At 51.3% G+C, this 24,566-nt stretch overlaps 1 protein-coding gene across 6 annotated transcripts in view; it reads right to left on the reverse strand.

The window, feature by feature from the left end:
* Dis3l2 (DIS3 like 3'-5' exoribonuclease 2) overlaps positions 1-24,566 on the reverse strand; it is a 292,479-nt gene that overhangs the window by 42,707 nt on the left and 225,206 nt on the right. For all 6 annotated transcript variants that reach the window (XM_005395384.2, XM_005395381.2, XM_005395382.2 and 3 more), the window contains one exon: positions 13,452-13,685. In XM_005395384.2, the coding sequence (XP_005395441.1) occupies positions 13,452-13,685 (234 nt within the window). The remainder of the gene's footprint in view (positions 1-13,451; positions 13,686-24,566) is intronic.

Consider the following 24,566-nt stretch of genomic DNA (forward strand, 5'->3'; position numbering starts at 1 on the left):
AGTTGTTTTTATTTTATTTTGAGGTGATCTCCCTAAATTTCCCAGGCTAGCCTCAAATTTGGGATCCTCCTGCCTTAACCTCCCAAGTAGCTAGGGTTCCAGGGATGGTGGCACTACAAAAACACCTGTTTTTCAAAACAGAATGAAAAGACAGCCAGACAGAATAAAGATGTAAGACATCTTATAAAGATGTAAGAAAATAAAGACAGTCCCAAGAAGAAAATATTTTCTATCTGCTAAAGGATTTGTGTCAAAAATGTAAAAATAACTTCCAAAACTCAATAATATTAAAACATACAACCCAATTTTAAAAAGGGCAAAAGTTATGAGCAGATACTTCATCAATGAAAATACGCAGACAGTAAATACACACAAGATAAGATGCTCAATATCATTAGCTATAAGGAAAATGCAAATTAAAATCACTATGAGACACCACCACACACTTATTGGCATGGGTAAAAAAAAAACAAACAAACAAAAGCTAGGCGTTGTAGTGCACTCCTGTAATCCCAGCACTCGGGATGCTGAGGCAGGAGGATTTCCACAAGTTCAAGGCCAGCCTGGGCTATTATAGTTAGTTCAGGAGCGGCCTGAACTATACAGCAAGACTCTGTCTCAAAAAAACAAAACCAAAAACCCCTGACAATGCCAAGTGCTAGCATGCAAAGAAATATAATGCTCATACATCGCTGATGAGAGTGACACAGTCACTGTAGATAGTTTAACACACACTTATCTAAAGACCCAAGAATCCTGCTCCTTGGTATTTACCCAACAGAAATGAAAATGGCCATAGAGACACCTAGAGGTAGATGCAGCATTGTTCACATGGTCCAACTGTGAAACAACCCTGAGGTCGTTCAGCTGGTGAACAGGAGGCAGGCACGCACACGTATGTGGTGGAACCCAACTCTGCAACAACAGGAACCAGCGCAGGTCCCCGCAGTGTCATGAAAGGACCCCAGTGCATTTTCACATTGTATGAAAGAAGCTGGGCGTAAATGCTGCCAATGGAATAGTTCCATTTATACGACCTTCTAGAGAAGCCGAAAATACAGACAGAAAATGGGGCAGTGACACACAGGACATTTCTGGGCCAACAGGATGGTTCTGTACCTCGGCTGTGGTGGTGGCTGTATGACTGTGTGTAGCTTGTAGAACTGTACCCTACAAGGGAGGATTTTACTGTAGGTAATGCAGGGAAAAGGCGATGCTGGCAGGATGTAGTTGGGGCTTTGATGTGCAAGGTGCTAGGTGACCCCGGGGCAGGGTGTGAGATATGTCCTTCCACAGACTGGCAAAGGGAGACTGCAGAGTTGACGGTGCCCACAGCAGGGACAGCATGTAACCCAAAACAGTGAGAAGGAGGAAGCCCCTTTGGAGAAGAGTGCACAGTGCTGGGAAGGCCTCACTTAGTCTTACCTTTCTGGAAAACACTCTGAAAGCCAAAAGCTCCGAAGTGTACACTCTTTAGGGTACACGGAAGAGTGTCATTCCTAGGTGGCGGGCTATTTATTATGGCTGGTTTTTGTTTGCCTGTTAATTTTGCAATTTTTATAAAGCAAGCATATATTACTTTTACAAAAAATACAAGGTAGTTTTAAAAAGTAAAAAAACTAATTTCCTTCAGTTCCATAATTAAGACTGTATTGCTTTTTTTTGTTTGTTTTTTTGTCTTTTTGAGACAGGGTCTCGCTGTGCAGTTCAGGTTAGCCTTGAGCTCACTTTGTAGCCCAGGCTGGTCTTGAACTCACAGTGATCCTCTTGCCTCAGCTTCCCGAGTGCTGGAATTACAGGTGTGTGTCACCATGCCTGGCCAAGATTGTATTACCAAGGAAATAACTCAAAATGATTTTTAGCGTTATGCCTAACAATACTATTAGTGTTATTTTTAGCAGCAAACTCCAGAATCATCCTGTCTGTAACAACTTTAGGGCAGTGTTCCGCACACTGTAGTCTATTTACACGACGGAACATTCTGCAGCTCGTGTGAGTGACTTAGACGGTGATGTGTGAAACGTTACCCCCTGTTCATGAATTTTACTCCTGTTCATGAACCCAGCCAGGTGCCCCACCCCGATTCCATTGTACTTCCTGGGCTTCCTCCTTTCACCCAGCAAGCCAGACTGGGCCCTGTCCCCTAAGGGCCGCAGGAGGCAAAGCCCCATGGATCTGCGCCTCCACCCCTGCCCTCGCCTCCATCCAGACCAATTCCCAGTGTCACAAATGAAGTGGGGTCTCCCCAGGCCATGGCTGCTGGGAGCAACTGCCTGTAGTGTCATCCTCCCATGTTTTGTCAAAGGGTAGCCTTGTATGGAGACAGAATGGGGTCAGGCCCTGCTCAGTGGTTTTGTAAAGATATCCATAAAAAAATCTCAACACTGGCACTGTTACGACCTCTGTTGTACCAACAAGGAAACAGAGGCACAGAAGAGTTAATGTCACACTGCTACGGGAAAAAGACCTAGGGTCCATGCTCAGAATCGCCTCAGGAGAGCAGAGGGGCCAGGCCTGGGGGAACGGTGCAGAAGCACGACCTGAAAAGGTGCTCTGAGGAAGGCTGGGCAGACAGGCAGCGCAGCAGTGCATGAGGACTGCGTGTGAGCTCCAGAGAGGGGTGCTGGTTCCCCCAGCCTCTGTCCCCCAGATGCACCTGGGTCCATGCCCCTGACTGGATGGAGGACGTGTGCTTCAGTCCTCTCCCCACTGCTGGCCAGCAGTGCCTGAGAGAACCTCACTACTGCACAGGGCCCCCTCCCACTGCAGGAAGAGCCACACAGGTGCCCCCATTCCCCTGCTCACTGTACCTCACCTGCCGGAACGGCCCGAGTGTGCCCACTCTCGCAGGCCACAGACACAGTGGGGCTCTCTGACTCTTCCCTGGTACCAACTGTGCCCCAAATCATTAGCACAACCGAAGAGACCACACCAGAAACAGCCTGGCTGGAAGTAGAGCCAACACTGCATAATGAGCAAACACGGCAAGACACATCTTCAGGAGAAACTGCTTACTAAGAAGACCACCCACTAAAGAATGGCAAAGATATCAGACCTACCAGATGTGCACATCTCAGGGTGGGAACGTGAGAAATATAGAAAATCAGGGAAAATCAGGGGCCTGGGCATGTCAGGGGCAGGCCTGCCAGGGAGCAAAAGCGCAGGCCCAGCCCTGGCGAGGGGAGAGGGCAGCTCTCCGAGCTATCCACAGAACCCACTGACTGTGGTAAATCTGTTTCAACCTGCCTGAGGGCCCGGTCAGCATTCAGAGGGCCCAGCTCAGTCAGAGCCCCTGTCCAAATGTGCAGACTCACTTTTCTCTCTTAGGGGCTGCCAGCTAAACCCCCATAAGCAGGCAACCACCTGCGGAGGTCTCCCCTGGTGCTGCCTCATCTGCCACACCAGCAGACTTCCTTTACCCCATGGGGCAACAATTCAAGGGGTGACTAATTTCTAATTGATTTTCAGCACTTATACTATTTTCCAACAGAAAATGGCTAATTCTCATTTTGTACAGAAGAAAACTTAGTTGGAACAACCATGTCCGCAGAGAGCTTTCAGAGTGGTGCCGGCAGACCAAAGCACTGGTGTGTAAAACCCCAGTAACCCTCCATGTCTGCCCTCTGCAGAAACCTCACTCCACGCTGTGGGCTCTGCCACACCCTCTGTCTCTGCCCTCTGCAAAGTCCTTACTCTGTTCTATGGGCTCCATCACGTCCTCATCTTCTTTTTATCTCAGCACCTAGCAGAGTACTTTGTACCTAGCAGATACTAAAAAATTATGTGGAAAATTAAAAAGATAAGTCAAATGGAATATTGTCAAATTACAAAATAAAATTAAATCTCTTAAGTTTTTTAAAATTTGTTTTGTTTTGTTTTTGTCTTTTTGAAACAGGGTTGGCTGGCCTTGAACTTGCAACGATCCTCCTGCCTCCCGAGCGCTGGTATTACAGGTGTGTGCCACCATGCCTGGCAGCTTACTTTCTTTTTTTTTGGAGATTTTTTTGGTACTGGGAATTGAACTCAGTATGCTGCGCTTGCTGCACAGGTGCTTGTACCACTGAGCTATATCTCTGGCTCTTCTTTAGTTTAAAAATGTCTGTCATATGTCCCTTAAAATGGAAGCACGAACAATAGTATAAATAAAATTCATTGTGCTACAATACTGTCATTCTTTTAGAAATGTGGAATTTCTTCTTTGGTTGTTGTTTTTTTGAGACAGGGTTTCACTATGCAGTTCAGGCTGGCCTTGAATTCACTATGTAGCCCAGGCTGGCCTTGAACTTGAAGCGATCCTCTTGCCTCAGCCTCCTGAGTGCTGGGATTACAGGAATGCCCCACCACCCACGGCTAGAAATGTGGAATTTTCTCAAGGAATAACAGAAACCCAATTTGAAATGGAGAGTGTAAAATGGGCACAGTGTTCTTAGGCCCCACAGCCCTTGTTGTCATCCCAGTGCAGTAACTGGCTGGTGGCTGGCCTGGTAAAGCATGGCAGGGAGGGACAGCAAGGGAACACACAAAACCGGCAAGCAAAATGGATGAAAGGTGCTGAGGCACTGCGTCAGGCACCCAGGGAGAGATGGGAGGGCGCCGGGACAACTGCGGGATGAGGCTGTCCTCTGAAGCAGGCTTATGGAGGGAGGGGATTGTGTGCGATTCCAGAGCTGGCAAGTGGGAGTCCAGGCTTTGCAAAGAAAGGAGGAAAGAAGAAGGTTAGGGGTTAGCAAGGTGTGGGGTACAACAGTGAAAGACGACATAACCGAGAGCCCCCACAGGCCAGAACCGCTCCTGTCTGACGCATAAATCTAGTAGTTCTCACAGGCTGGGCTGAGACGAAACAAAATGAGAAAAAGATGACAAATTTAAATAGGTTTTCACCAAGGTCAACCAAATCAACATAAAAGACTTTTCCATGTTATAAAACTGTATCTTTGTTTTGGTGCTAAATGTTTCATTTATAAATGAAAGATAACATGGTAATGTAGGTAATAGATGTTAACTGGCTTTTTAAAGGATACGGGCAAAATAAAAGCCAGAAACCCTCTATTAATCAGCAAAATAAAGGCCAGCAATCCTCTGTCTTGTCCTCCAGATAGTTTTGAGGATTGTACTGGCCCAGATGCCGGCAGGTTCCTGAGGGACAAGGTGCAGGCAGCCCTCTGGGGAACTCAAGGTGGCGTCCGAGTGCAGGGCAGATGGTGGGCAGGACAGAGCTTTCCGCCTGGGAAGCAGAGCCCCTGGCTTGCTGAAAAAGGAACACGGCAATCAGCTGGGCTGGGCCCAAGAAGTGGTCATGGTCAAAATCTAAAGATCAGCTGCAAGGCTTCCCTCTCTCCAGTGCAGGTTTTACTAACGTCAAAGAATTCCATGTCTCTTATGTAGCTACTTGGCACACATTGGAGTGACGTGGGTATGACACAGGGGCAGAGCAAGGGGTGCAGTGTGTCCTGTGTAAAAAGGGGGAGAGTCCGACTGCCTCCCAACCTTGAGTGCGGTTACCCAAACGGGAGGGCCCCGAGGCGGCCAGGTTCTGGTCATCTGGCAAGGACACAGGCTGCAAAGGACATAGCTCTGAGAGGAGCCAGGGTGCTGGCCATGCCCAGTTAAACTGAGCAGATTTCTTAGGTCTTACTGGGCAGTGTGTGAGCCCTCTGTCCCTTGCAGTGTTCCCTGGAAAGGCCAGGGACTTCTGTTTGAGCTGTTCAGGCCACGCTCAATTGACCAGGAAGTAACCTGTGCTCCTTTCTTGGACAGCCCTGCAGCAACTGCACAGAACCTGCCTTATGAGGGAAACGAGGGAAGTCATTTCCATCTGAGGCAAAAGCAGGTGCTGTCGGGATCTGGCTACGGGCACGCCAGCCTGGAGCCCTTTCCTCGCTGTGCACCTTGCTCCTGCTTCCGAGGAGTAGCTGACTGTGCTGGCCCCAAGGGAACTTCCTGAGAGGCAGGTGGGGACTTGGCCATGCTGAATGCTGGCGTTATTGTTGCTGGCCTGGAGGGAACATGGAAGTGAGCAGGACAGGACGGATATGCTGCCACCCCCTGCGGTGCCCTTGATCCCTCGCTTCGCACCTGTCCCGGCAGTTCCTCCTCGACGACATCCTTGTTACATCTTGTTCTAAACCTCAGCTGCCCGCTGAACAATCACACAGCCAGGGGTGTGTCATAGGGGAGACCTGCCCTGTCAGACAATGTGTGTCTAATTCTCTTCCACAAAAGCACTTTCCTGCAGAGCCATGGCCTGCCCCGCCACAACCAGTGCCGCTCTATCCTTTAGAAGGCCAAGATGCACAGTAGGGTTTAGTGCTTGTGAAACATCAGGTGGAAAATAAGCACCTTGCAGGGCTAGGGACACAAAGATGCAAAAGATGTCATCTTTGCCCTTCAGAACTCACAGCCCTAGGGAAGATGACAGGCCATGTGACAGTGTGACAAAGATGGGTGAGAGGTACAAATGAAGTGCTAGCTAATGAGGAGGAGGGCCGGCTGTTTGGGGACAGCAGGGGTGGCAAACTTAAACCTCTCCACAGAGGATGTGGGGTTCAACCTTCAGGCTGCAGAAGAGGTGAAGCGAGCCCAGCAGCGGGTATGAGGGGAGGTGCTTCTATCTATAAAAGATGAGCATGAAGAAGAAACTGGAAGCAGGTGGAAGCTCCTAGAAGCCAAGTTTGCTTCCGAGAGCAATTTAGAAAGCAGACGTCAGAGTCTGCTGAAGCTTTGCACCAACATTTCTGACCTGGGTGGACACACGGGCAAATGCCACCTGGCCCTAGGAGGGCACCCTGCAGCCAGGGCAGCTGGGACCCAGGAGAAGGTGTGGCTGTCTGCCCCTGGCTACCTCCTGCCCCCTCTAAACACTCCAGTTTCTCTCCATTCACTGCTACTGCACTCTCTCCTCTCATCTAGAAGGTTCTGGCAACAGACAGAACAGTACTTCCATCTCAGGCCAGGTCTTGGGGCTCACAGCTGGGCTAAATCCCTTAAACCTCCAGGCGGGCTCTTCTCTACCAGCCTCGTAGCAGGACAAGGCTGCACAAGGTGGCACCTCCCTAGTTGTCCTCTTCCACACCACCTCATCCCCGCTGACTGCCACCAGGCCTGGCTCCCTCAGGCCTGTCTCCAGCCACTGTGCCTGGGCCGTTGTTCGGCTGGCATTTCTAGAAAGCACCTCCAGCCTTCCCAAGCTCACTACCAGTCCAGCAGGGTAAGTGTCTTCTGCTGCCCACGCTCCTCCCCTGAGCTCAGCGCGGCCTTCAGCACATGAGAAAACCGAAGGAGGGTCCCATCGACTCAGGGAGGGCGCTCTGGGCCGGGCCCTTGCCCTCCTGTCTTCAGGGCCACCCTCCCGCATGAGGTCTGTGTGGTTTCGCCGCGGTGTGGATGTTGCTGGCTCTCAGTGGGTCCCAAGGGGCCAGGCCTCCCGACACAGGGACCTCAGCACCTGTGTCCAAATGCTCACTTCATGGCTCCCCTGTCCTGTCTCACATTAGCCCTGTGAAGTCAGAAGCCCCACAGTGGATGTCACTGTCTTTCCGCTCGGGCCTCTTTCCTGCCGGTGTCCCTGGCAGCGCATGGACATGTGGCCACCCGTGTGCCTCACTGGGAGTCGGGTTCCTCCTTCTCCCATACTACCTCTCTCCCTCCATGTCTAAGCAAGAAAACAAATTCATCAGAGCCTTGCGACTTCCCTTTCCTGGGATCAGACACTTCTCTCCCGCTTAGCCCCTGCCTCAGCTCAGGCCCTTGTCACTGCTCTCGGGGATTATAAACGCCCTCTGCTCTTTCCTCAGCACAGTTCTCACGGCTGCCAGCTCCATCCTGCAGACTTCAAGGCCCAGCCCCTGCCCCTCCTCCTGCTGTGCCTCTCTGCCCTCAATTCCTCACAGCAGGAAACAGTGGCCACCTCTGGCCCCCAGGCCCGCTGGGGACCTGGGGTACAGGGCCGCTGAGACACTGCTCCTGTGCTCTGGACACAGCTCTGTCACAGCACTTTCATTTTCTGGTTCTCCGGCCGATCCCTTGTAACCCTGGGCACTTGCTGAGAACTGGGACAGAGTCTTGGTCCGTCGTTATCATAGTTCCAGCCCTGCGCAACACTGGGCCCCAGTTCAAGCTTTCTGAAAACAAGCTGAGTACAAAGGCTCTGACTAGGGAAACACACCGCCCGGTCCACAGAGTGCTCCTGTGATGGACTAACTTAGGTTTTGTAAGACAGGGTCTCGGTACATACCACGTGCTACCACACTGGCTCTGTCCTCTCGTGTGTGTTAGTGCTTTTGTTTGTTATTGTTTTTTTTTCAGTCAGGATCTGGCTATGTAATTCATACTGGCCTCAAACTCGTGGCGATCCTCCTGCCTGAGCAGGGATTATAGACATGTGCCACCACGCCTGGCTTACTCTTGTGTTTTACTAGTGACAAAAACAGTAAGAGGACTCAGGTAGGATGAATGTGTTCATCTTCCTCACCCAGGATCAAATACCATCATGTATAAAAATATCATGTATTAAAAAAAAAAGCTGGAAAGCTCCTTTCTTGAAAGCAACTGCACAGGAGAGGAGGAGCAGGCCCAGGTTCCCTGACGCACACTGTTTAGCTAGGCGCTGGGGCAGTGTGGGGACAAACATTGGGGGCTGGGAGGGGCAGCGGGCGCTCCGGCTGCTGTGAGGAGCCCGCAGGGGGGCTGAGTGCTTCTGCTCCTTTGGCTTCGGGCTGATGAAAGCGACCCAACCACACATGGGTGAGGAACTGGAGCTAAATGGGTTTGTTCCTCTGCTTCCAGCCTCTAATTGGACCTGCTAAGCATGTACTAATCAAAAGAATAATTTACTTAATTGCACGAAACCATCCTGTGAGCTAACTTAGCACAATTGTTCTCCATTAGCTAGCCTGGCTTCCCGGGGCAGCGGTGATGAGCTGCTAAAAGCTCACTGTGTGATGGGTTGATGCCTGTGGTCACTTCTGCAGGGGTCACCAACATGGGGTCACAGGTCAAACCTGCTTGTGACTCAGGAGCTAATGGGTTTTACATTTTAAATCAGCTGAAAATAATCCAAGGAAGAACAATATTTTATGACACATGATAATTACATGAAATTCAAGTCTCAGTGTCCTTCAAGTTCTATCTATTGGTCCAGAGCTACCTTACCTGCATCAAGCACGCGGTGGGCCATACTCCCATGGCAGTGCCCGGCGGGCCCACACTGCTTGCTCTCTGGCCCTGGGCAGGAAGAGCCTGCCAAGCACTGACACACAGCAGGGCTAGATCAAGGCCGCATGCAACAGCGTCCCCAGCAGCTCAGGTCCCAGAACACTCAGGGTATTCCCACGGACAAGGTTATCTTAGTGGCTGGGGCTATGATACAGTTCCATGGGAGAACACTTGCTTAGCATATGTGAGGCCCTGGGTTAGATCCCTGGTGCTGCAAATTGAAAAGAAAAACAAAACAAAACAAAACAAGGCTACCTTTACAATTACATCTACAAAGAAAGTGCTTGAAGTTTGGGTTTCAAAATTGTGTAAGAGTCAAACAAAATGCAACTTGGAACTCAGTAAAGGCTCCTTTAGTTTGGGGAAATTTCCCTTAAAAAACGGAAACACGTTTTCTTCACTGTTTCAGTCACACTGTTCCCAAGGTGCGGCCTGCCTGGGGACCCGGCAGCCAGGCTGGTTTCTCTCAGAACTCCTCACATACAGCAGGCTGAGAAAGCTGCAGCACACATAGGTGTCATTTCCCGAAATCCACCAGTGTTCCTGAGATCTTTTGTACTACATTTCTATTCAGCAGCCTACTACCCTCCCACTGTATCTTTCTGAAGGCAATGGCTAAAAAACCCCAGAGAAGCCTGAGGTCCTGCTCCTCTCAAAGTTGGGTGGGGCAGGCTATGTCCCAACCTCTCGAAGTCTGTTAGGCAGCCTGAGTCAGGAGGGAAGTAGGCCGGGGCAGGGTCTCCCTCAGCTCATCCTCCTAAAGCTCAGGATGCAGAGGATCATAAACTTCTCTGATTTCTTTGGCTAAAACACAAAAATGCTGGCCCCCATCATTGGAGTGCCTTTTAAGAAACAGGAGAGACATATGTCATGAGTAGATAAATGAAAGGAGCATCTATATTAAGTCCCTGGATTATCATGGTAGCAGAAAACATGGAGAGAGGAAGAAACCACCCAGACAGGACATTATTCAGCTCATCCCACCAGAGCCCGAGACAACATCTGAGGTCTGCATTTGTTTTTTGGGTCATGTAACAAAGGAGAATCATTTCATGGAGTGAGACGCTTTTTAGAACCAGGCTTGAGCTCCAGGTAAGAGACATTTGGAGTAGGCACTCATATCTTAAAGATCTTTTCCCTTCGCAGGACAGAGAGCTTGCTGATCTCTGACAGCACAGCAGGTCAGTAGCAGGACAGCCTGCAAGTGACCCAGGGAAAATGGCCAGATGCAGTGCTGGGGCTGCAGCTCACTACCTCAGGCTGGGCGGAGCCATTGTGTGCCAAGCTGCTGACTGCAAACACCCAGTGGTCCAGCTGCCCTGCATTCCTGAGGTTATCACAGCTCTGCCCCTGGCTCCACGAGGGCACATTAGTACCGCGGACCCCACCCATATCCTGGAAAGCCCAAACTGCCAGTTCAGCAGATGTACACTGAAGCCAGGGGTCTAGTGTGTAATGCGGATGGCATCTCCTCTCAGACTAATCTCTAATTGAGGCTAACACAAAAGGAGGTAATTTTTTTTTTTTGGACTGAAAACCATGAACAAAAAACCATGGGCAAAGCGAGCTGAGGTTAATAAAGCTTCAGAGAACAACCCTAAACAGTAGGCTACTCAGAAGGCACCCAGGAAAAATGGATTTTTGTGAGGGCAAAAACAGGCAGTAGGGACAGGAGAACAAACACAGCGACTTCTGAATGGGGCCATTTAGCTGATTTATAAATGATCCCATGAGTGTCCCGGCTGCAGGAGACTGATGTCTCCTCTTTCTAATGCTGGGGTCCATAGACCTGTTTTCTGGGGAACCAAGGAATCAACTCCAAGGATGCAAAGTCATTATTTTTCGAAAGTTAATTAACTGGAACTTAATTAAAACTTTTGAAGATGTCTCCCCCACACACTGTGAGGGAAACTTTTTTTCTCTTAAGTCAGCATGGTACAAATGGAGGAGAACTGAACAAAGCACTCCTCGGGTGTTTTTCATAGAAGTTCAGTGAGCTTTGGAGCCTTCGACTTTCTACTTTATAAACTGAGAGGCCCAGTGAGATAGAGATACCTAGAGCTGCTTTCAGCAAATAATCCTGATGCTCAGACCTGCCAACCACCTCTCATCTATCAACAACCTGTGGTCACTCCTGTTTTGGAGACCTGACCTCTCCGAGCATGTCCTGAGGTTGCCCAGGGTCTTTTCTGGTTTGCCGAGGAGTATTCGTGCATTTAACCCAAATGAACTGCACATCAGCCTGATGGGGTGACGAGTCTGGAATGTTACAGCAGTTGGTTAGTTATTCTAGGAGTCAGGTAAAGAAGGGAGCTATGCAGAAGAGGTACATATGTAATTAAAAATTTTGTGTTTTGACTTAATTTACATAAATATACTTCATTCACTATCTTTAAAAAGGCTTTAAGAAAAAAAAAAAAGAGTATGCTAATTAGCTTTCTACATCATCTTTTCTCAACACATTATACTCAATTCATTGTCTTCAAGACATTTATAAAGCAATTTGAGTATAAAATGTTTTCTAAATTTCAGGATATCCTGCTTTTATAGTTGTTTCATCCAAAGAACAAAACTTGGACTTTCCAAAACAAGTTTACATAAAAACAACAGCTCTTTGTTATGTTTGCACTGGTAAGTTGATCGACTACTTAGTAAAACTGCTAAGTACAAGAGCAGGTGCGACTGGCACATCAGGTCTGGGACACACGCAACCCCCTGGCAGGGCACAGGCGGAAGCAGGGCCGGGCCACTGTGTGGCGAACCTGTGGTGGCGAGCACACTCTCCACAGAAGGAAGGATGAGTACTGGCGAGGTGGCCATAGGAGAGCTTAAGAGAGCACTCGACAGGCCAGGCTGGAGCTGGAGAAGGAGGCTAGAGAGTCAGGCCCTGGTGTCACCAGCACCCACCCAGCCAGCTAGTAGTTAAAACCCTCAGAGCGGAAGAATCCACTGGGGAGAGAGCACGGGTGGGGAGAGAGGAAGTTGGGCAGACCCCAGGGATGCAAGTCTGAAGTGGTGAGCAGAAGAGGCTTCTGCCATGGGAACCCAGAGACCTAGGAGGTCTCTGTGCAGGACTGAAGTCCAGGACGCAAACCTGTGAAGGTTCCTGGACTTGACAAGCAGGGGGCCTGGTGCATTTGTGATTCCATTGCAAGTGGAAGGCACACTGTCATCTCCTGTGCCTTTAGTCCCTCTTCCTCCAGCTTGCTGACCAGCTCTCCCCAAGTCTGCCTACCACCCCCTGGCACTGTCACGACACAGGCCTGCCCTGGCTGCTGGCCCAGGGCTCCAGCTACCCCCCAACTCTGCTGGCAAAGGGAGCCCAGGCCCATCAGCCACTGCCCCGGGAGCAGCTCACTTCCTCTGGGGCCTAAGCAGCGCTCACTTGCAATGCTTTCTAATACATATCCACACACATGTGACAGGAGATAGAATGAAATCAGAGTTTCTGTTGGAAGGCTTTGGAACAGGCTTTTCAGAGGCTCTCAGCAGAGAGGCCCAGGAAAGAAGTCTGTGTGGTGAGCTGTGCCATTGGCCTGCCCAGTCCCCACCTCCAGCCAACCCCAGCAGCCTTGCTGCTGCCCATGGCACACAATGTGTGTACAAATTACAAGTGGAAAAGGAAAAGCTGCCATGCTACAACTTGGGCTCCACTCTGCAATGCACTGACAATCAACAAGGAAACAGCCACCCAAGACTCTGAGAGGCGGAAATTCCCCTGGGTTCAAGTGACGGCTGCTTAAGTGCAGCGGTTTGACGCATGGCTGTGATATTTGAGTCAGCACTGCCACTCCGACCACTGTTTGCTTTAAGAGCTAATGTTCTGCATGCTCCTCAGCTCTCCTCTGTGGCTGAGATTAATGTGGATTTGTAAATATAACTCTGTGGGGAGATGAGGGTGAAAATACTTTGGAGTCTCAGGATTACACATTGGCCAGCCGCCTCCTGAGTTCCCTGTCTCCTGCTCCTACCTCCGTGGAAAGGGATTCAAGGCCAGAGCCTGGGCTGAGGATCAGATCCCAGACAGTCTCCAGGGAAGACCTGGCGTTTAGGTCACAGGGCCACCCACACAAGCGCGCCCTTCTGCCGTGACTCCTGTCAGCAGGGCTCATGGAAACATGGAGGCCCGGAGGGTGGTGCAGTGGCAGGGAAGGGGACAGAGATGGGGAGTATCATGCTGCCTCTTGCTCACCCTGCCACCAGGCCCGCATCAAACCCCATAAGAAATGCTCACCAACCTGATCCAAGCGGAGCGCGCCGTCGGTGAAGCGCTGCTGGCGAAGCCGCTGTGCGATCCTGTGCAGGTTCAGGACGGCCTGGTGCACCTCCTCGCTGCTGTGCTCTGGGGAGATAGGGGGCAGCTCCTGCTCAGGGATCTTCTCAGAAGGCCTCTCGATCATGCTCTGCGCGTGCTCGTAGCTCAGTTTGCTACAGGAGCGGATGATGGTCTGGCCGAACCATTCATCCAGGATCTGCAAGACAGACAGCTTGTGAGGGAGTCAGGAGGAGACTTTTCCCAGGTGTTTTCTCATCCAGCTGTTTATTCATATACACACAACAAAGATTTATGGAGTGATGACTGTGTGCTCTGAATGATGTCACACAGAGGAATCAGACACAGAAGCTGCTGCCCTTAGGCAGCTTGGACCCTACCAGGCCTGGACAGAGCTCACCAAGCCCCAAAGGTCTACTGACGTCCCCAAGCATACAGCCAGGCCACAGGTGGGAAGTGTTTTCATTAGTTTGGGTGAGTGGCCATCAATGTCACAACTGGGAGAGAAAAGGGGCAGCTGCCTGAGACCCTGAGACGTGACAAACAGAGCTGTGTGGGCTCTGAAAGGCTCAGGGAAGGATAGAGGAGAAGACAGGCTCCCTGACACAGAAGGCACAGATGGGGAACAGGATAGGGAAAAAGGGAGCAACACCATCTTGTTCTATAGAGAGGGACAGAATGGGGCTTCTGGACCTCTGCGTTACTGGATTAAACGACCCCTTATTGTGGGGGGCTGTCCTATGCATGATAAAATGTTGAGCAGTACTGGGTGTGGTGGCACACACTGTAATTGCAGCAGTCTAGGAGGCTGAGGCAGGAGGACTGTAAGTCTGAGCTCCAACTGGACAACTTAGTAAGACCCTGTTTCAAAAAAAAAAAAAAAAGTTGAGCAGCAACTCTGGCCTCTATGGAACCACCCCAAACTCGAGTTAATGACCCAAAATGTCTCCAGACACTGCCAGATGTCTTCTGGGGAAAAGGGACCAGGCTCAAGGACATATTGGGTCTGGTGGTGGTGTTTGCTCAATGGATAGATTACTAATGGGGTGCATTTCAGTCCTTTCATTTATCGGTATTGTCTATAATAAGCCTTCACACTTAAAAAAAATGAAATCAAACATTATGACGTTTGAGTTGGACATGGTGGTGCACACCTATAATCTCACCACTTGAGAGGTTCAGGCACGAAGATCGATGTGAGTTCAAGGCCAGCCTGAACTACAGAGTGAGACCTTGTCTCAAGAAATAAACAAACAAAAACATTACATTTGAGGGACTCCTGATTCTGAGGTGCAGGAGAAATTCCAATGAGAAAACTGACAAGGCGGCAGGGTGCTGGGTCAGGCTGGGGTGGTGGCTGGTCTGGGGAAGACACCTGGCATCAGCTACCGCAGGGTGCAGGGAAGGAGGTGACAGCCGAGGCCGCATTTCTCACACTTCCTCCATGGAGAGAGCAAAAAAGAAAAGCGAGGGAATGAAACCGGAAGCATAAGAGGGTCTGGAGAGAGGAGAAAGGTCAGGCATGGCCAGTGCTGGGGCAAGCTCAAGGAAAGCGTGTGCGGAAAGGAGGGGTACATATGACAGCAGGAGTGGCCTCAGCAGCACTTCCAGGAGGCAGGCGGTGTGCTCCACAGAGCACACGCAATTCGCACAGCACCCCTACCAGGAAGGTACTTTAGGATATCATGCTTCAGATAAGGAAACCAAGGTACACAGAAATTAAGTAACTCGCCCAAGGTGATGCTGCCAGAGACTGGCCACGCCTGGAACCCCATTCAGGCACTGTAGGCCGACGTCCCAGCTCTTTGTGGTGCCCACTGAAAGTGACCTGCATGGCAACAGGTCCAAAACTGTCTGTACTCAGCCCTGCACTCAGCACTGGCGACTTTGGGTAAGGTTGGGGGGGCGGCAGCGGCAGCATCAAGCTGGGAAGATTCAAGGCCTGGGCCGTGAGAACCAAAATCCCAGAGCTGGGTGACAGGGCTGCTCCCAGAGCAGCTGCTCTGCAGCCTCAGCCTCAGATGCCCTATGAGAGCACGTTTCCCAGGCACGTTGTGTCAGAGAGCCCAGGGGCAATCCACGCTGAGAACGGCAGGAAGGAAGGCTGTCGCGTATGTGGGACAGGGGACGCGCTGCATCTGTAGTGAGGAGGAACAGCCGGCATGGAAGGATGACTGAGGGCACGGCACCAGGGGTTGGGACCAAGTGGAGGTACAGAGGGGAGACAGGCTTGAGGGGGCGAGGCAGAAGGGGATGGGAGGCAAGGGGAGGGGAGAGGAGGGAAGCGAGGGCACTCACAGCGGGCCCAGTGATCTATGCAGGAAGAGCATGAGGGCGGGAGGCGGAGCTGCAGGGCCTGCACAAAGCCGGACCACGGTTCCTGCCTGGTGATGAGTGACGGCTGTGACGAGCATCCGCCGGGAGCAGGAGCCTCCAGCTGGGCTCGCAGACGCCTCCTGCACCCTGACCTGCCCTGGCCAAACCTCTCTGCTCACAGCCTTGGAGATGGTGCCTTCTGGGGGGGTCCCAGGTCCTCCTATGGGGACCCAGTTTCTACCAGGGAGGCCATGGAGAACCCTGTGGGCCCCTCACCCTCCACTAAGGCAGGAACTGATAGCCGAAAAGTGGCAGCCACGGGGCCAGGGGAGAAGGGACGCAGCGGATCACACTTTCTTACTCATTCAGTGCAGAGCCTTTGAAGAGTTTTCAATCTGTAACGTGACTTTGGTTTTTCTTCAAAAAATAGGAAATTATACTTTTCAGATTATTCCAAGAATGACCCCTATCCAAAAATACAAGGGACTCAGGACACATGTGAGTCTTCTACTGCGGGGAGCAGGTGCTGCATTCAGCTCTCAGGAGGCGTCTGTGCCGTGGCCAAGGGCGGCCTTGGTGCCAACTCCTGGTGTGCCCGGCAGGCTGGGGTGCCAGTGCGGCCTCCACAGGGTCAGTGCGGGCTTGCCTGGGCCCACCACATTTCCTGAGCACAGCTGCATCAGCTCCTCTAGAGTGACCTGGCCTCGGCCTCCTCATTCTTGTGGTCAAGCTTTTCCCTGCAGAGTTTGCTTGTTTCCTTTTCTCCGCTTCCTTCCAAGTCCAGTCCTTCCCCCGGCCGGGCGTCCACGCTGTGTGGAAACCGGTCTTCAGAGAGCTCGGGGTGGCAGCTCCCAAGTGGGCCCATTGGTTCCTCCCATGATCGGGGCCTCCTGGCATCCCTGTCTTCCTCCCTACAGGACGCACTGGGCAGATAATCCCAGCGCCTGAAGCAGCATGTTTCCACAGAAGCTGGGTTGGTAAGAACTGCTTTAAAACCCTGAAAGCTCTGGCCTTCTTTGAACCGTACAAATGCCATCGTGGCAGCAGGAGCATCGCTGCTGCCCTGAACCCTCTGAGCGCTGAGTCCTGACCAGGGCCACTGTGACCACACAGTCCGCTTCAAGCTTCCGGTTCTGGCCAGGACGAGACGCCCACCCCTGCACCCTGCAGCTGCTCACGTGAAGCGCCTCTGCCTCCTCAGGCAGGACAGACGTCCCTCCCCAACAGCACAGACACCACAAAGTGCGTCTTCAGTGCTGAAGGTTCCCCCAGTCTCTTTACCTCACTCCTTGCCGCCACAGCGCATCTCGGAAAATCTGTCCCGACTGTCATTTTAGACAGGCAAAGGGTGCATGCCTGTAATCCCAGCACTCGGGAGGCTGAGGCAGGAGGATCACTATGAGTTTGAGGCTAGCCTGGGCTACATAGTGAATTCAAGGCCAACCTGAACTGTACAGTGAGACTGTCTCAACAAAACAAAACAAAACAAAAAGGTCTGAAGAGCCACCAGGAACTCTTGCTCAGCAACAGCACCCCGGCAGCAGAGCCTGCCCTGTGGGACACAGTCCAGTGCCTCTGGGATGGACCTGAAAAGACGCCCCACAGTTAGGGAGAGCAGGCCTGGCCCTGCCTCTGAGGAGGGGCTGAGAGCAGGAAGGATGCCCACAGTGAGCAGGGAAAGCAGCAAGAAGTGAGGGGGACATGGAGGGACGTGAAGGGGACGTGGAGGGACGGCAGTCAGCATGCAGCATGGGAGCAGCCGCTCAGGACGCAATAGCGCATTAATTTTCTGTTTGGAAACTATGCTCACATCAATGCCCAGTCCATAACCAGGGCCAGCAGTAGAAGACAAAAGGACAAAGCGTTTTTCATGGAAAAGAAAAAGCCATGAGAAGATGCATAAACAGAACCCTTCTGAAAGATCACGTCCCGCCTCTCCTTTGCTTAATCCTGGGACTTGGGTCATTCCCTGTGCAGGCTACAAGTCTGTCGGGCAGCCTCAGGATACCACTCTTAAGGAGTCAGGTTAAACACAGGGCCAACACGGAGGCACACGGCTAGGAAAACATCCGTCTAGTGAGGCAGCCACCTCCGGACCCGCTTCCCAGTACCTGGTATGACTGCACACAGTGCGGCATAGTCCCTGCTGCACGCCCATAGCTGTGATCCAGTCCCAACCTGCCTGGGACACTGAAGGCAGGCCAGGGAGTCTCAAAATCGCACAAACTCCTAGTGGCAGCTGAGACCACAGCCATATCTGAAGATTTAGACCCTAAATCTAGCGTTACTTTTTTTGAGATTTTGTAAAGCAGGCAGAATAGATGATTAAGGAAAAGAAACCAAGCAGGGCCACCTCACATATGCATCGTTTTTCCATACTTTTGGACATAGAGGCTGAGGAAACATGTCAACATCCTGTCCTATTCTGGGCAAATATTTTAAAATTTATTCTGTGAAAAATGTCAGCGCCTCAGTAAGACTGGTTCAAAAAACTGTGAATGGACTTAATTTATAACATTAACTAGGTACAAAATCACTTTTGCAGTGACTCTGGATGGGCTTCCTGCATAAAATATTCAGCTCAAAAGGCATAGTATTAGTAAGAAAGAAAAGTCCCCTGATTGGAACAAACCAGGCTGTTTGGAATGGTGGCAGGTGGAGTGGGGTTGATGCTGTGGCTTCTCACAGTCTGAATGCAAGGCGATCGTCCTTGGGTACAGTGTGGCTATAAGAGAAGTCCAGGGGGCTGAGAAGAAAGTGCCTGAAAAACACCTGGGCGGGCTGAGCACAGTGGCACACGGTTATAATCTCAGCACTCTGGGAGGCTGAGGCAGGAGGACTGCAAGTCTGAGCAAGCCCAGTATGGGAAACTCAGCAAGATCCTGTCTCGGGGAGTGGCAGGGTGGGGACAGACACCAGGGAAGCTGCTCAGTATGAAGGCCCTGGGTTCAACCCCCGGGACTAAAAACCTACAAAACAAAACCCTGCGCAGAAGAGGCGGGCTGGAAGACATCAAGGGGCAGAGCAGGTCTGCAATGGAGAGAAAACTGACTCTGAGAGAAGGCCTTGTCACCATTTGGGCAGAGGTTGTGGGGTGGCTGGGGGACAGCGGTGGCAGGGGCATCCCTACTAGGCTTGCCCCTGTGCTAGGCCCAGGTTTCTCCTTAAAGAAAAAGCCACCAGGCTATGATGAAACTGTCCAGAGCAGGACTGACCCTACCACACTCCGTCTGCCTGGGGCGGTGCCCTCCAGTGGCAGCGGCAGCGACAGCCCTGCAGAGCTCAGGGTCACGCTGCTTGGCTTCCACAGGGAGCTCAGGGCCCCTGCCAAGGGGGCCAGGAGGAAGCATGGCGGCTGAGGGCTGTGTGCCTGCCAGCCCGTTTCAGTTCCTAAGTTTGTTTATGTGCTAGAATTCTCTGAAAGATTTATTTGTACAGAGAAAAATCCTCGCCCACTGAACTGCGCACCTTTCTGCTCTCTGAGGCCGCCTGCTCTGGGCTCGGCGGCTAGTCCCAGGCCTGCAACCAGGTCCCTTCCCACCCTGACCTGCAGCGCTGTCTAACTTCTGAGCCCAAGGGGAAGGCACAGTGGACACTTCCCCAAGTGCTGTGGAAGCTGCACCTGGAGGCCTTGGATACGGCCAGGAAACAGGCATTCCAGTCCTATGACAGCTGGTGAGGGCCTTGGAAGGGTCCCTTTTCCCAGAGGATGGCAGGAGGAACCATCCCTCCCTCCCTCCTGTCCTTGAGGTACTGGGATTCAACCAAGGCTTCACACTGGTATCCTCCTAAGGGCTGGAACTTGCAACCCACCTGCCTCAGCCTCCCGAGTGCTGGGATTATGCCCAGCTGAAGAGGAAAGTTTGAAGGCTCAGCTTTGGGGAGGAAGCTAGAGGTGGACCGGGAGAAAACAAGGAAGGAAAGTTCAGGAATCAATGGAGGAAGCCTTCTGACCCAGGAAGCACAAGGTCACACATGGCCACAGCCAGGGAGATCACTTCATCCCAGCCTTTCTCCAAACAGCACCAGTGTAGGCAGTCTTACAGAAACTGTATTCTTTTTTTTTTTTTTTTTTGGTTTTTCTCCGGTACCGGGAAGTCTTACAGAAACTGACACCCGGGTTTCAGACACCCAGTGTGACAAATGACAGTGCTGTTTTCTAACCCCAGGGCAGTCTTCAGGGTTAAGTCAAACCCACTAATAATAATAGGAAAATGTGAGAGAAAAGCTGATTCAAAGGAAGTTTTAGCTCTCTGCATGACAATGTTATAAGCGCTAAATGTCTTAGTTTTATTTCTGGAAAATATTTCATTATGAGCCAGGCGTGGTGAAGCATACCTGTAACCCAGCATTCTGGGAGGCTGAGGCAGAAGGGTTGCAAAGCTCCCTTGTCCCAGTTGTTATTATAGGCCTGAAATGAAACACTTCTGCACCCCCTCTGCTCATGACTAAAGGTAGATACTACCACGGGATCTTTACTCTTCATCTCAGAAGCAGTCTTTGAAGCTACTGTCTCCCCAGCAGCTGGTTGAGCAGTTTCCACTATGGTGTTTGAGGATGAAACACAACACCCAGAGCTCTGTTTCTTTACCGCTAAGGGAAGCCCCAGTTTACACAATCCACTTTATGGCCTGGCCCTGAGCCTGCTGCACACTGCGAGGCCTAGGCTCAGAGGTGTGCAACTGCCTGTGGGCCACAGCAAGCCTTCAGTGGCAGACACAGAGGCTGAGGCACTGGGAACAATGGCAGATGGTCACAAGGGGGCTGAGGCAGGGTGGCCTCTGGGTCATGCTCGAGATGGGGTGTTGGGGGTTGATCGTGACATGTTCAGAGAGTGGGGCACAACAGGGTAAGGGGAGCAGATACCGCTTCTAGAAAGGCATCTAACACCAGTGAGAAGCAGTCTCTCCCTTGGTCCCCCAGTAAGATGGCGAGGACTTGCACTGGAGGGGAGACCTGGTCACAGGACAAGGAGACTGACTGGAGGTATGCTGCAAAGGTAGAACTGCGGACCCACGGGGGCTTGGACAGAGCAGACATGAAGGTGCCAGTGACCCCAAGTCTGCAGGGCTTGGTGGGTGCTGATGCCATTATAAGGTCCAGCGAACACAGGGTTTAAGCTCGGGTTGCAACAGCGGCCTTTTCACTGCATGGAGAAAGGGGAAAGGGTGGGGAAAAGCAAAGAGGACGTTGATGTGGACAGGGACACTTCAGATCAAGCCGGCTGCACTGTGGTTTCCAAGAAGGAAAAGACAAGTCACCTAGGAGAACAGTGGTTTTGAAGGGAAGTGGAGTGGGAGGCTGAGTTGAAGGCTGGAACCCAAGAATAAGGATCTGGACAGCGACATTAGCAACCCATACAAGGACTCCTCAATAGCAGAAGGCTCTGCCCAAGGTTGGCCGGGACTGTGCTGACCAGAGCTCCCTCAGGGCACCCAGAGCTGCGGCGCACAGAGCACCAGGAGCAAGCAGGCTCCAGATCTGCTGGAAAATGCGAGGACCTGACCTCAGTGGGAGTCAGGACGCAGAAGCTGGAGGTGGGGAGCACTGCACAGCAGAGCATGCAGCTCCCCCAGAAGCACCGGCTTCTCCCTGAGAGCACACATGCTCCAGCAAGGCAGGAGTCTGCTTCCCAGACAGCTCGCAGGGCACGGGTCTCTAGCAGAGAGGACAAGGAGGAACAAGCACGGGCAATGACATGGTAGAGACTGTGGCTTTTGCCCTGAATGAGAATTTGGAGAGTTTCAAAAGAGGAGTGGCAAGATCTAGTTTAAGATCAAGAGGGCGTGTTCCGACGGCAGTGTTGGGGAGACAAGGAGGCAGGAGCAGTGGCTGTAAGCACACTAAGGAGGCCACTGCCTGCATAAAGGTGGGGGACAGCAGCTTGGGCCCAGGGCCAGTGCTCCCAGAGGGGAGAAAGGGCAGATTCGAGAAAGATCTAGGAGGCAAAGCTGAGATGGTTACTGCAGGACTGGACATGGGGTGGGGTGGTGAGACAAAGACCAAAGTAGTCAAGTATGAGCCTGCAGCCAGGAGTGGTGGTGCACACCTATAATCCCAGTACTCGGGAGGCTGAGGCAAGTTCAAAGCCAGCCTGGGCTACAAAGTGAGCTCCAGGCCAGCCTGAACTGCATAGCGAGACCTTGTCTCAAAAAGACAAAAAAAAAAAAAAGTCTGTGACTAAAATGGGCCACTTCTGAGTACAGCCGAGGTGCAAACTGATGCTGGACAGCAACAGCAGAGACACTGTGGGCAGGCAGCGTGAGGACAGCTTGCGTCACCCGGAGGCCCTGTCCTCATTCCTCTCATCTTTGCTCCTGAATCTCACCAGACACTGGTTGGATCCGTTACACGGACGCCTTTGTTTTTTTTTTGTTTTTGTTTTTTCTCTGGTACCGGGAACCGAACTCATGACCTCGTGCTTGCCAGGCAGGTGCTTTTGCCGCTGAGCTAAATCCCCAGCCCCTACGATGCCTTTGTAACAGCCTAGCACCAGGGTGTCTGCAGAGGCAACTTCACGTTGCAGGCTCTTGGCACTGGCCCTTGGTGTGCACCCCTTACACTCCTATGTGCCAGACAGGCAAAGTGCCACAGGTGTTCAGAAAGTGACAAGGCCGTGGATGGACATGGCTGGTGCAGATTTTATCATTTCAGAGTTGAATCTTGCAAAGGTACAAGATGTAGCTTGGTGACTTTTCCCTTGTGACAATACACCATCACAAATGTCTAGATCAGAGAACAATATTCCCACAACTACCACATGAGAAATATGCTAAAAACAGATCCTCAGCATTTACCGACCCTAAAGTCTGAGCACCGGCTTAATAAAAGCAGAGACAGCCATGATTTTGTGGGTGTCCAAAAAAATCAAGTAGGTGTTAAAAAACAGTTGGAGGCCTGGTGCAGTGTCACATGAGAGGCTGATGGGAGGATGACAAGTTCGAGTCCAGGCTGGGCAACTCAGTGACTTAATAAGACCCTGTCTCAAAATTGAAAAAGACTGGCCACAGTGGCACACCCCTCTAATCCTGGGGAGACTGAGGCAGGAGGACTGCCATGAGTTTGAGGCCAGCCTGAACTACATAGCAAGACCTCATCTCACAAAACAGAAACAAAACAAAAGAATTTTTAAGGGGTTGGGGATGTAGTTCAGTGTGAAGGCCCTGGGTTCAATTTCCAGTACTGCAAACCAACAACAGATAGCTGGAACAGCCTTCTTACAGTAGACCATGCCTGCTCTGAAAGTAAGACACGCCAGCAGCCTAAGGAAAGCCACAAAGCTTTCTCCACTTCACCTCCAGATGACACTGGTGGTCACAAGTAAGGGTGGCACAATACTTACTGCTGGCCCTGCCCTGGCTCCTTCTAACCAAGTTGAAGCCTGCATGCCAAGAGAAGTCACAACATCCAAGCCCAGCCTTGGCCTTCAACCTCCCTGCTTTCACCCTAGCTCTTGACAAGGGCTGCCCTCACCTTCTGCCTGACCTCCAGCTGCTCTGCACTCCATGCCCTCTGCCTGGTTCAAGCCTTCCTCATCCATGTCTTGAACAAGCCTCCCTTGGCCTGAGTGTGGGATCTGGTCTTTCACGCTGGGCTCCCTGACTGTGGGTAGGAGACACCGATCTGTCACCACATCCAGGACTAAGCAGTGGTCTCCCTCTCATGTGGTCGGTTCCTTGGTGTGGGCAGGCTGTTTGGATAACCATGGTACAAGGGAGTGCGGTCAGTGGACCTTGCCCCACACCCTGTTCCTCGTCCAAACCCGCATACTTCCTCTCTGGAGTGGCTTGGACGAGGCCCAGCACCTTCCTGGGCCTGTGGCTCCTCCACGCCTGTGCTGCAGCCCTCACAGGGAACAGGGGTTTGGGTGCCAGACACTGCTCGGAGAATCCCCAGGGCCACTGAGGGCCAGTTTGCTACTTTCTAGTGCTGCGTTTGTGACGCTTGTATTTTAGAGCTCATTAGATCAGGCGGCTTTCTATTCCTTGGGTCTGACGCTAGCAAGAAAATTCAGACTCAACGCTCTTTTCTGTAGACTCATGTTAGTCTTCTTCTATGGGTTTTTATTTTCTCTTTAGTTAAACTTTTGCAAAAATAGGCATTTATAAAGATATAAAAGTTGTGCGTATTTTCAAAAATCGTTAGAAAATACAAAAAAGTAGAAAAAATTACTCATAGTTTTACTGCTCGAACACAACCACGGTTGGCATCCTGTTTGGTTTCCTTCTGGTCTTTTTCCATTCATTATTTCCCCCACCCGAGTACGGTCGCTCCACCCCCACCACGGTATGGTTGCTGGCATTCTCTATTAATAATTCTTTCCTTGTATTTTAGATAATGATTGCCTCTTAAGCCTTAGAAAAGAACTTTTTACCAGATACGTAGGAGCCATGAAGACAAACTGTAATGTGTGTGACTTCTCTTTTATTCCAATTTGGGCAAACCAACTGGAGACAACCGGAGAACTGTATTATGGCCCGGGCTTTGGCTGGCACCCTGCCATTCACAGTCACTGTTAGGAGGGCTAAGGGCATCGTGTTACGTAAGAAAATGTCCAGATTCTTTAGTCATGAATTAAAACATATATAAGGGAAGTGACATGTCTTGGTTTGTTTTAAAATATGTTAGCAAGGAAACAAACCTTGACAGAAGTTAAACCACGGTGATTGGGGCTGGGGATTTAGCTCAGCGGCAAAAGCGCCTGCCTGGCAAGCGCAAGGTCGTGAGTTCGGTTCCCGGTACCGGAGAAAAACCAAAAAAACCA

This window comes from Chinchilla lanigera, unplaced genomic scaffold (genome assembly GCF_000276665.1).
Source record: "Chinchilla lanigera isolate Chin_1 unplaced genomic scaffold, ChiLan1.0 scaffold00052, whole genome shotgun sequence".
Lineage (NCBI taxonomy): Eukaryota > Metazoa > Chordata > Mammalia > Rodentia > Chinchillidae > Chinchilla > Chinchilla lanigera.